Source organism: Rissa tridactyla, chromosome 1 (genome assembly GCF_028500815.1).
Source record: "Rissa tridactyla isolate bRisTri1 chromosome 1, bRisTri1.patW.cur.20221130, whole genome shotgun sequence".
NCBI classification, from domain to species: Eukaryota; Metazoa; Chordata; class Aves; order Charadriiformes; family Laridae; genus Rissa; species Rissa tridactyla.
The window spans coordinates 60,556,333-60,569,580 of record NC_071466.1 but is presented as its reverse complement, the minus strand read 5'-3'; the positions used below and the strand labels follow the sequence as shown (position 1 = coordinate 60,569,580).

The 13,248-nt window shown below is 41.1% G+C and overlaps 1 protein-coding gene across 6 annotated transcripts in view; it reads right to left on the bottom strand.

The window, feature by feature from the left end:
- The window catches only part of FARP1 (FERM, ARH/RhoGEF and pleckstrin domain protein 1), a 214,177-nt gene that overhangs the window by 42,736 nt on the left and 158,193 nt on the right, over positions 1-13,248 (bottom strand). For 4 of the 6 annotated variants that reach the window (XM_054218754.1, XM_054218350.1, XM_054218513.1 and 1 more), the window contains 5 exons: positions 11,591-11,686; positions 10,914-11,077; positions 9,131-9,199; positions 8,320-8,395; positions 5,919-6,159 (listed from right to left, as the gene is read on the bottom strand). In XM_054218754.1, the coding sequence (XP_054074729.1) occupies positions 5,919-6,159; positions 8,320-8,395; positions 9,131-9,199; positions 10,914-11,077; positions 11,591-11,686 (646 nt within the window). The remainder of the gene's footprint in view (positions 1-5,918; positions 6,160-8,319; positions 8,396-9,130; positions 9,200-10,913; positions 11,078-11,590; positions 11,687-13,248) is intronic. The other 2 variants (XM_054218673.1, XM_054218592.1) reach the window with 1 other exon arrangement.

Below are 13,248 nucleotides of genomic sequence, written 5' to 3'. Positions count from 1 at the left end.
ACTGATTAACACCATTCCTGTTCTCCGAGTTCCCTAAGAAATTACTGGGGCTTTATACTCTCCGGAAAAGTGTGGAAAGCATGCTATGCCAAAGGGAACTGTAAATAAATAAGGCTAGACATTTTCAGTGTACATGAGATACTTCCTATTCTTCTTCTTTCCTTTTTCTTCCCAACGCTGAAGCCCGCCAGAAGAAACTTCTAGTTGATTATGGTGACTCTGCATGCGTGTGTGCTTATCGTGGGACAGAAGAAAGAATTTAAAACAGCTCTGCTTCTAAGTGAAGAAAAGGAGGAGCTATAAACAGGTTTTAGATTTGTCTACCCCATTTTCCATTTGACTTTTCTCCAGTCACAACCAAGTAATCGCATGCACAGATAGAGAGACCAGAGAGGAACTTCTGGCATGAATGCTACTGCTTCAGAATGAATACAGCTGCTTCAACTAGTAAAAGCTGCTCCACAAACATCTGTGCAAACAGAAACCAGCCCTACAGATATTCAAGGGGGGAAAACCAGGTATTAAAGCAGTCTGGTCTAATAATACTAGGCCCACTTAGTTCACAAACCATAGTTTTTTCACCCTTTGCTACGTTCTAATGATTATGTTCGGCATTGCCAATGCTGCTCTGTCAAGAAAAGTCTGTCTAATTTTGCTAGTCCTTTAACCTTGAAGCAAACTGGTAGACTGATTTAATTTTTCAAATTATTAACGTGTAACTCTCATTATGTTCACCCATCTACTTTGTAATTGATGTCAGTTCCATATAGCTCACATAAAGTACATGCAAATACAACAAACCTAAGAGCTTTCATAGAATCATAGAATCATTTCAGTTACATGCTGACATTTTTCAGCTACAGAAATTTCTCTTCCAGTTTTTCTTTGACACAATTTGTATTTAGCGTGCACTACACTGGTTAATGGGATGGTACACGTTAGGCAGGCCTACGAGCTACGGGTGATTTGAGACAAGGGCAGCACTAGGAGCAAACCACCTTCAGAGAACACCCCTCTCGGTCATGCACAAGGAATATGTTTGCTAGGGGATATGCACTTAAACCGAAAACAGTGCAGTCTAGGCCATTCAAGTATCAATTATTCAAAACTCCATACCTGCAGTATCTTACATATGTCTTGGCTCCTATGCCAACTTGCCACTGTTCACTTTTCCTTCATCTAGCCAAATTTACTCCCAGATTTTATATCCCAGGTCACCGAGGAAAACTAGATTCTAGGAAAAGCTGATATAAAAAAAAAACCTCCAGGAGAAGATCCCAACAGGACACAGTAAGTGTGAGCTGCTGCTGAGCTGGAGAAAACTCAAAATTGTCTGATATGACTTTTCTCGTTCACTATAGCAGAGGACAGAATGTGGTCAAGTTCTTAGAATAGCAAAAACAGGAAACAGAGTGCCCTTTATCCATAGACTAAGTACATCCGCATCTTATTTTGGGACAAACCCCTAAACTGCTCTTGCAACTCATCTCCATATTCATCCAACTACGTGGACGGAGCTGGTTGAGCACAGTGATAAGCTGTCTGGACAGCCCAACAAGAGGCTTCCTGCACGTTCTCTGGAAGGACAGGAGACGTGTGGCTCAGGACTACTCAGTCGGAGTAGACGCAGCTGCTCGGTCTTTTGGGGATTCACCTCCCTCATTTGTAGCAACTGCTTAAGGATACCTGGACACTTCAAGAGAACGGCATTTAAAAGTACCATCAGCCACACTCCAAAATCTACAGAAAGTGGTCAGAGAATCAAGTCTTTCACCGTGTCTGTAGCTACCTCTGTTAAGACTTGAGACATGGGTATGCTTAGACCACTGCCGTTGACCAGGGTATGCAGATTAATCAATGCTTGCAACGACTAACTTGAACTGACAGGCTCCTCTTCCCCTGTTGTGCTTTGCGGACTAGAACAACAAGAATTCCCCCATCTCGTTTCATCTCATCCGCAGTCTTGCCCAAAGGTTTCTGTTCTTTCCTGCGAGGCCCTTCTGTATTTGTCCCACAGGAACAAACTCCCAGATGAATTCTGAGGGACCTGATCCTATGTGAAAATGTCAATTTAAAACTGCTCTCTCACTTAACCATTCTTGGCAAGCGCCCAGATATGAACCACATGTCTGGTGGAGGAATTTGGCCCACAGACTGTTTTTAATTAAATGCTTGTCTACCGATATTAAACTGAACTTCAGTGGCATAAGAATGCTGCAAAAGTGATTCATCCTAAAAGAAATTATTTCCTATGTAATTTACAAACTTTATTTCTTCAAACTGGAAGAATTCCACATGTGTTAAAATGACAACCACTTAAACATTTAAAGTTGAAACAATGCCAGATTACAGAAAATAGTTGGAGAAAAATCCTCATATTTCATCTTTGAGAATAATATTCAAAAGAAAAAAAAAGCTGTTGAGATACTTTATTAGCAACTAAGCTAATTCCAGCTACCAGCAGGTCTGTTCTTGTAAGATTATAAATTCATTATCTTTGTAGGCATGTGAGAGAAGAAAACAGGCCTGAAAACAGTATGCAAAATAGTAAACACCACTTATAAAATTTTATATTCACTTCAATCCAAACAATATGAAATCTATCCACTTTTCTTAAGTAGCAGAAACGCCTGCAAATCCTTTTGTTGCAAATCCCTTACTTGAACTCTAATTTTACTGGCTAACAAAGCAATTAATTCATCTGTCCAGACTGCTATTACTTCACTGTATAATATAACTACTGGTACTTTTGCTGCACAGGCAGCAAAAAAATCAAAAGGAGACTCATGCACCCACTGCCCACGCTCACCCTCTCTGCTAATACAGGCTTCAACTAGCTATATTTCATCTTAAATATTGAGAAGTTCAAGGCAATTATTTTACAGCTATTCTAAATCCAAAACACAAACCACCTTCTTTAGAATAGTATACAAGCAAGCTTCTCCCTAATTATCAATCTTGCTGTTTCTAGATTCATGCTTTAAACTACAGGAACAAACAAGAGCATTCCCTGTCACCAAAATATCACTGTCTGAAGAGATGCTATAAATCATTCGTGTTAAAAAAAAATGAGGTATCTAATCTTTAAGAAAACCAACTCACTAAAGGGGATAAGCAGGTTAAAACTTATATTTACACGAAGATATATTCTACTGCAAAAAAGTAAAGTATATAACAAGACATGCCTAACTACTGTAGGTATCTTTTTAAATATCCTTCACTCAGATTAAACTCTGTTAAAATGTGCATAGACCAAGGCATTAGAAAAATTAAAAAGACTTCTTGTTTTATTATTTTTGTAAAAACGATCTTGAAAATTTTATACTGTCTAGATTTACAAAGTCCTGAAACTTGTTCATCAGTACTTATGTGGGTGGATTCATCATTGCTGCATGCATGTACTGCACGATGCAGATCACTGCAAGTGACCTGCAGTTCAGCCAGTGCTCTTGTTCATCACTTAAAATTCTCAAATTTAGTTTCCTTCCCCCACAAGAAAAATATATAAAAGTTAAAATTAAGGCCAGTGTTAAAGAGCATATCTTGTCTCACAGCTCTTAATAACTGCAGGACACTTGCCATAACAGGAGATCTTTCATCTGGATTTTCTTAATTAGCTCAGAGAAACTAGAATCAGATTTTATTACTATACAGCCTTAATTCTCAGTACTTTTAGCCTGTGAAAAGGAGGTTTACAAAGATTTCGTCTCTCTGTCCTTCTGCACATGTGCCAAAATCTCGCTACGCTATGTACAGTACAGAAGACGATCAGCCTGGACCACAGTTAGTCCCATCATTCTCTGTGTCAAGGGATGAAAAATTTATGAGGTGGCACTCTTAAAAAAAACAGCCTATGACAAACTAATTGGATCCTGTAGAGATAAAGATTTTTCATGATCAAAGCAAAAAAATAAAATCAAACAGCCACCATCTCCAAACTCCCACCAAAAATCACCCACAACAGAACTTTGATGTCTCTGTGAATAATTCCACTGAAAGAATAAGGGGAAAAAAAAAATCCCTTCCAATTAATCTTTATACCACGCTGATAAAGGATAGAAAGGATTGCCTTGCAAGTAATATGCATACCACTCTTCATTAGAGCTGTTTCAATCTAAGTTTTTTTCACTTGAATTATATCTTTCCTCTTGTTCTCTTTCTTGCCCAAGGAAGAGTTTGGAGTTTCAAAATCTCCATCACCAAATCAGCCTGTTGAACCCACTGAAGAAAAAGCCAATACTGTTATTGTTCCTGTATACATGCCTAATTTGTATCCTCAGTTCATCAGTTAAGATTATAAAATGGGTTATGAAGATGAGTAGACCAAACACATTCTTGCTATGAAAAGATTTTCCAGCATATTTCAAGATTTCAACAAGTCTAGGTCTTGAATATCAAGCTGCCTGTATTTGGCCGTAAGTTAAATTTTTTTTCTCCTAATTCTGTTGAGGCACTCATAAGTTGCTCTCCTTATATGGGAGAGAAAAAACATTGTAATAGACATACAAAAGAGCACAATGCACCTACTTAATTTCATTTTCGTTTGCTTTGTCAAAATAACTAGTCAAGTGTCAAAGAAGCTACAATATATACCTAAAATATGACTTCATACAAAGAACAGGTGAGTGTATAAAGTCTTACAAAGGTACCTAAAGCAGTAATAATTTTCCTCTCCTCCTGCCTTTCAGAGGAGATGCATTACCATTAAGCTTCACTGAGACTTATCATTATTATTGTATTTCTAGCATCCCTTCCCTCTGGCTGGTCAGTTCAATGATAACATTTGAAACGTACCCACATGCTGAAATTATTACCAGCCACTCTTCCCGAGCCCCAGAAGATGCAATCACTCTAATGAGCAATCACAGTACCCACTGGTTTCATATGCCCTGGTCCCTAGCAGCTGAAGACCTGTACACCATCTTCATCACTGAGGCCAACAGACACATCCTCCTCTACCTCCTCATCAAGCTGAAGGCTTCCAAAGGAGTACTTATTTCTAGGCATGGGAGAGGAGCTCAGCACAATGGGATTTCCAAATACCAGGGGGTGAGTGAAAGGGTTAATGATTTCCGAGTCAGAATCGCTAGATTCTGTCCCACTGCTGGTGGAGCCCTCCATCATCTGGGTTGCAGCCATGTGATCCATCACGCCACTGGCATGCAGTGACTGTATGACTGGGCTCTGCTTTGACTGTGCCCCAGCTGGCATACCGTTGGCCATCATTTTGCCTTCTGGAGAAGACATCTTAGCCACCCCATCTCCTTTACAGTATCTCTCCGATCTATACTCCTGCCCAGGGGTTGAGGATATCTGGCTCAGGATAAATGGATCTGTAACTGATTTATTGCAGAGATTTGGGATTTTCTGTGCACGAGGCCACTGAGAACCTGGAGAATATCTGCCATACCCATGGCAGCTACTGGCATGGCTATCCTCCTCCCCAGTCCTCACCCTGCAGTCATGCCCATTTTCTGAGACATAACCCTGAGAGCCAGTTCTACTCAGGCTCATATTAGGGCTTGACCCTTTGCTACTGGGAGGCAATGGAGTGGCCAGCGGACTACGGCTCCCTGGCCCTTTAAACATTTCGTCAACCAGTGAGCTGTGCCTTGGCATCCTGGGACTTCCCCCAGTGTAGAAGGAGAGATTAGCTGGGTTATCATCAAGGTACTCTTCAGAGAGATACTGGGAAGATTTTATAGAGGCAGAGGAATCCCTGTATCTAGTTCTATTGCGATTTTCATCTCTATAGTGAATATAGGCACCACTGGTCAAATCACCCTCATAATTGTCATTTGTTTGGGAATATGACCGGGTTATTTGTCCTCTGAGGAGATCATACTCGCTATCTACATCACTGCAGTCAATGAAAGGAATGGAGGTGCTGCTGCCATGAGCAGCCCTGGAAGCTGGACCTGTGCTTGGTTGCTGTGACTGAGGTCTGTTCTGCTGCATCCTGTCCTTAGCAGCCTCCTCTTCTTCCTCCACTGTTGACACCACTGCTCCATCCACTTTTCTGCCTTCCTTTGGGCTCTTCTTCAAGGAAGGGCTCTTGTGCTGTCCAGTGTCTTCTGTTGAAGCTTTCAATTCCTTCCCTTGCCGGCAGCTCTGCACAGCTGCAGCATCATTGTCGTCTCCATAGGCAAAGCTAGAGCTCTGGAAAGATAAAGGAGGGAAGGCAAGGGGGAGACAAAGGGGGAGGGAAGGGTGGGAGGGGAGAGGTTTGGGAGGGAAGGGGGTCAGAGGGAAAAGGCTATGTGTAATTATACACCAGAATTTTGCGCTGCATCTTGCAGCAACATAGGAGTCTCTTGAAAGCGGCAGAGGTAACCCAAGCTTCAAAATGAATTAGAAGAAAAATAAAGAGGTCTCTGATCTTAAGAGCAGAAAAATACATAAACTAAGCAGGGGAAGACAAGGCAGACAGAACGTGGTTATATATAAAAAGGGGGATTTGAGGTGTTTCAATGCCTTAAGGCATCTATCAACACTAAGAACATCAACCTGTTTGCACTATTCTGAGAAGCTGGAGGGACAAAAAAGATAAATGCGTAAGACAAATTTTGCACAACCTACTTACTCTAAAAAAGCCCTGTGCGGGCTTTTGAACACCCCACATTTGGTCCCTGGAGCATACCTGCCACTAATTCCTGGGCTGGCTTTTCTGCACACAGAAATATGTTGCATCTGCCCAGTAGCCATGCTCCATCTACCCGAGCTTGTCTTAGCAATATTAAAATACTAAAAGATATTTGAAATGGGCTGCATTTATAGAAGAATTCTCCGAAGTTCTTAGATTTGCAGGAATGAGAGAGCCTGTGAATATCAAAAGGAAGCAATGCAAGGAAGGTAAAGGTGCATGTAGCATTCTTAAATATATTAACCTAGTAGTTTGCTCCTACCATTTAAGCTCTACCTAATGTAAGGTTAGGTGATTAAAGGTTCACCTCCACAAACACAGACAAGCACAGAGAAACACAGGCAGGTGAAGCAACCCCAATAACCTCATCAGGGAAACAGAGGTCCCTGACCCGGCTCCTCTGGGGGCTGTCCCAGTAGAGCCATCAGACTATGCATGGTCTAGGATGCCAGTAACTGGAGAGACCTGAGCATGTATGTATTGATTGGGTGGGTAGGTCAACGTGCAACAGTAAACTGGAGTGGTTGACAAATAGGATAAGAGAGTTGGCAGCCAAGTACTGAAGTAGCCGTAAATCAGGCCAGACACTGGAAAGACCATGAGGCCTCAAGGTCAATTACTGGTAATGTCATAAGCCTGGACCAGCTATTGGAGAGACACCTTTGATGTGCGTGCGTGTGTGAGACAACTGTGAACCAGAGTACCCAGCTGTCAGTTACTGGGTAGACTGGGTGTCTAAGATGAATTACTGGAGGAACCCATAGTGTGTGTGTGTATAGATCTGACTACCGACAACTGAGTGGGGCTGTGAGCCTTGGGGGCTTTTATGTTCAGGTACCAGCCACTGGGAGACGTGAGGATCCAGGAGCCCGATACTGGACAGACTGAGTGTCTAAAACCAGTTGCTGGAGGGATCCATATTGTATATAGGTATACATATTTTTCACTAATGAATTTTCATTCTGGTCAGCCAAAGGCTGGAACAGGGTGAGGCCTTGTGGGAGTGCTGTTTTCTGTTTGTGTTTACCTGTGTGGCTGGCTGTGTGTATACATGTATATATATTGTATATGTGCATTTACGCGGTTGCCTATAGTGAATATGTGCTCAGCCTTACTACTGGCTAGATCTGGGAACAAGCAGCTGCTGCAAACCCGCCACTATTGGGCTATTGGATTTGCAAACTCCTAATACATAACAGCTATTAACATAAGACAAATACATTAGGTAACTACCAGAGATAATAGCTTAAAAGGAAATAGCTTAAGGAAATCATTCTTCTCCTCCCTAGTTAACACAACAAAACACCTTGTCATGGTCAACCAGGACCCTCCAGTGAAGAAAGAAGAATTAAGCTTTTCCCAGATGCAGTAACCAGCTACAACCTAGGACTTCAGCAGTAACGCTGTGGGTTGCAATTTTTCAGGTGGTCATTAGTACAGCTCAGACGAGCTCACTATTTGTATTTGTCTGGTTGTCCGGAAACAACTCTGTTCCACAGTGGAAATGAACCTGTTCCACTTGCAGCACCTAAAACTTATGACACCCAGGGCTCCCAGTTAAATGGAAAGCGAGCAGAAAACTATGCTCCTAGAGTTTTAGAAAAGCAATCAGTGGAGGGTAAAGTAACAAGCAATATTTAAAAGGCATGATCCAGGGCTTCATCAACATCACTGACTTGTTTTGGCACCTCTGTATGCTGTTCTGAAGGCTGTGCAGTCAGACTCCTGATGGAATGAATCTTGCTGTGTTTCCTGGAGATAAAAGGAAAATCAGAGTAAGAAGCCATTTCATTTTTTTCTACGAATAGGAATCGAGAGAGGTGCCTCCTTTAAAACAAAACCTTCGAATAGCAGCTTTCATGAAATTTTGCTCCAAAACAGATTAACATTCCTCCTTTCTGTAAAATGTAAATGCGCTCTGTGTTGCAAACGTACCATTGTAAAGCAAAAATGAAGCACTGAAGCAAAAATGGTGTGTGACCAGAACACGAGTCATAAGCAATGAACTGCTGTTGTGATCTTTGTGGCATTTTGGCCACTACTTTAAGCTCACCACGAGTAAGATGAGTTCAGACAGAACTGGCTTTAACAAGTTGGAAGCCTTCCCTGGAGACCTCTCCCTTGAGGTTGGCTAAACCTATTCCTGTTACTTTCAATTTTATTCTGAGGTGAGTACGTCTGTTCGTAAACATTAACCACATCCCACCAAAAAGGGCGCAAATCAATACAGGAAGATGTTACCTGTGATGGCAAGACGCTCACTCATGAAAAAAAGATTGAAGACTATGGATTTTAAGTAAACTACAAGCTATGTCAACTTCTGCCAAAACTTTCAGGACCAAGGGGATATCATACAAATGATAAACCAGCAAAGAAGGAATTTTTCACTTGGACTGCTGCTGCCAAGATCTTAGAATATAACTAACTGGAAATTGTGGCTTTGCTTTGATGAAAACATATTGGAATAGTTCAGTTATTTCCTCTCACCTTTCAAACTGCACTTTTTTGTGCCCTCCCTCTTTAACGTAGTCAAGAACTTGCTTCTGAGTCCGACCACTGGAAGAAAACCATAGTTAAAATATCAACCTAAGATAATACTGAATTTGCCACATTTAATAGTCATCGTAAACATATATGTGGTCTGCATATGAAGTCACAGCAACCAGGAAAGTATTTGTCACTATCAGCAGAAACTCATGTAAGATCGTAAGTGGACCTGGTCAGATACACACAGATTTTTATCATTTTGCCCGTCAGTTACCTCTTTTTTTTGCTATGGAGCTACTTTTTGATGCCATTTCAGAACTGCTTAAATTCAGTTGTGTGCCCTTTATAGGGTACTACATTACTGGGAAGTCACCACAATAGAAAGTTTGGCAAGGGTTAAGTTTCCCTCTTGTGAACAAAGAACATTCCTGAATCCTTTTGAGAGACAAATACCAGCCTTACCTGGTATCAGTAAACCCTGGAACCAAGATGAAAACGACTGAAATGCATTTCTTGACTCAATTGCTAATAGGAAACACATAAACTAAACATACATACATTTTCTGCAGAGTATTAGGCTGGAAATCTTTCTCTCTCCTTCTGCTACAGGCCATGAAAAAGTAGTGAGAAAGCCCAGCACTTCCTATTGTGCAAAGATATAAACTCCAAAGGGACCTAAGAGCAGTAAAGGAAACCCACACTTCAAGAATTTTCAAGAGAGATATAAATTCTTCCCGTACATTACAGGCTTTAAACTAACTGAATTACCACAAGGCCTGGAAAAAGTTACTGAATGTATGCAGCACTGCTCACAGTGAGCGGAGGACACAGCCAGAACCTCCTCCCCAAACCAGGAGGTAAGCTGAATGCATCTACAGTCCTCTATTTACTCAGGCAGAAACTTAACGATTATAGCTTGTTTATCCTAACCCAGGTCCGTCCATCTTAATTAATTTACTTTGCAGGCAGGAATAAAAGTGGGAAGAGAGAATGGCCATATCTACAATGTTCTTGTTCAAGGCAACTACGTTCATCTCAGCAAAGACAATTTCTGGTTGTTCAGCTTATTTCAGCTTCGCAAACAAAACAAACTGTATGAATAAAAGGATTTCCCTGCTAGCATACACAATACAATATCTACAATGAGTCTTCTGCCAGTGTAAGAAAAAAACCAATAATCCAAGTATTAAAAACCTTTCTACAGCTCTAAAAATAGAGCAGGTAGACTTGGTCTTAGCATAGGTGGTCATCTCACATAAAGCCTTTGCAGGCATAAAGACAAGCCATAAACCCTTTGCAGCATAAAGACAAGCCGTTGTCTTTATAGATAGATAGAGATAGATAGATATAGATACAGAGATAGAGATAGATATAGATAGAGATGGGTTTACCACAGGGACATGCAACGAAAATACAAATCTCTAATACATAGAAAAGTTCCCATCCTAGAAGCAGAGGATCCAAAGAATCCCAAAAGGTTGCTATCTTGTGCTGCTTAGGACACAGGTGGATTGTCTTATGGGCAACCAGCTGGAACCTATGTACTTTATATCTTGCCTCCAGAAAGCTACTTTGCAACAGCTGCTAGAAAATGAATGCAGGCTTTTTTCCTACAGTGTTATTTGCACTGTTCTGGCTGAGAAGGTGCAATGGAAAATATAAAGGAGCAAACTACAACGTGAAAAACGGGAATTGAAAATAATAGGTTTAATCGTAGATCATTATGGATGCGATTTTGAAATGGGGAGGCAACAAAGTTGGAAAGAAGAATTGCAGGTCTTACCTGAACCTAAATGACGAACCTCTAGAAAAAAGAACGGGTTTAGGCTTTGGTTTAGGTTCCTCAAAAAGCCTGAAAAAGGCATGATGCTCCACACAGATCTTCCAGAAAGACTTGCAAAAATCTCGACTGGCCATAAGGAATTCCAGGGTGTCTTGGAACGAACTCTGAAAATGGAGATAGCATTTGCAAAGTAAGCAAGCAAGCAACACACGTGACAGAGATGCATTGACAAAGCAGGTGCTATGCCACAAAAAAAGGCTTCTTCCCAGCTCATTGGCTCTGTGGCTTAACAGGCCCTATCCTTCCCACTTTGAGACATTCACCCATCTGCCGGGCAGTATCACAGCTGCTGCTCAAACTTTCTTTCATTGACATATATGATGGAGATAAAGCAGTGGTCTTAACATTAACGAGAAGTGGTTTACGTCAAAAAATTGATGATAGAGTACCAGAGTCACAGCCAGAAGACAACTCTGTGATGTTCAGTTTACATCTCCTTTGCTGGGACTGCTCACCTGAGATGCCAGGCTTGTGTGTGCAGTACCAACACTGAACATAAGCAATTAATTTTAAAACAAAAAATCTTCTTGAGGTGATAAAAACACACGTTTGATCTGTGAGTAGAAATTTACCAAATAACCTTTTGCCAACTTCACCAATTCCTGACAAGGACTTACATTCACATCAGGCCGTAGTTTGATAAGAAAACGTTTCCTCTTGAAGCTCAGCTTTCGAACCTTAGCCCAGTTGAAGGCATTGATCTTGGTGTGACCCTACAGAAAACAAAAGCAGCAGAGTTTAAGCATTCCAGATCCGAATGGAGAAATCTAAACCACTAAAGAAAGCTTGTCATAAATTAATCATCTCTTCACTTCACTTGGAATTATGATATTTCTTATCATTCATCCTCTGATAATGCAAACCGTAAGCATCTGGTGTTGTGACTGAAGGCAGGTACTTGTGGTTAAACTCTTGCATATTTATAGGACTAGGTATACTGCCTTGATGTGAAAGTATCTGACCCAGTATCACTGCACAAACAGGGTGGCCTAGCTTTTGCCCAGATGACGTTATCTTGTTCCACTAGGCAGACTCTGATTTTCAGTGGACTAAGTCACTTCCCAGAGATGCCTCCTTCTCTTTCTACCAGCTACAGAGAATGCAGGGAATCCAGACACCTAACGTGGTCATCTCACTTTGACGGAATAGACTTCTTTCCTCTTTGTCTGTTTACAGGGCAAAATAAATACCCCTTTAATCATCACTTAACCTGGGGGAAAAAACCAGCAACTGAAAGTTTTGTATTGGAAGTGCAAAATACTGTATTTTGACCTTTTATAGGGAGCAACAGAAGTAAAAGGAACCTAAATAAATTACTTGTCTCTGAAGACTCACAAAATGCTTTTCCCACAAAACAGCAACCAAAAACCAGAAGCGAACAGGAAGCCTGAGAGAAATTTTCTTCAAAAAAGAAACTGCATCATTAGCCCCTACTCTCCAGAGGTCTCTTTCTTAATCAATGTATTGGAGGTATTATTTTAAAATATTCATTACAGTTGTTTATTCAGTAAAGACTTCAATACAAACATGCCTACAGCACAGCACAGAAGTTTCAGAGAGCTACTACAGGGTTGCCAAATGCAGAAACCCACGTTGATTTGGGCACCATCCCCAGACAAATGTAGGAGTAATGACAGTGTGATGATCTCTGCTAAGTCAACCTGCTGTCTAAGAAATCAGATAATTAATCTCCCTCAGAATATTCAGCAACACTGACACCGATTTCTAAATAAATGGCAGGCTTTCAAATAAGTCTGAGCACTGCCTATGCCATTTGTGAGCGAACCTTTATTTTCCTTGAGGTCATTCTAATGAGGCCTCATATTTCAATTTCTCTCAGATATATCCAAAATTAAAAGATGAACTCTTGCCCTGTGAAGTGCTTGAAGGAAGCCCTAAGCCTCCTGCAGGAGGCCAATTGCTGGGCAGGCTGCAGCAGGTCAGAGCCTGACTTCTTTTTCAGCATTCAGTCTTGGAGCTTGATCCAGCAAAATTTCCAAGTTTTTCCAAAAATTCCAAAACTCACTGTTTTGAAAGTCCAAAACACATTAGGACAAGAAGAGATGACTGAGTTCTACAGCTTTACAAATCAGGCCTTGGGCCTTCAACCAGCAGCTACATCTTCATGGAAGGATCCCAGCTGTCTGCTGGGACTCAGTGAGGTCCGTGCTGTTTTGTGTGGATGAATACTTTCAGCTGTAAGACAGTTTTAATTTATAAGGCTTTGCAATTCATTAATTCAGATGATGCAAATACTGTGGGGGAGCAGAAGAAG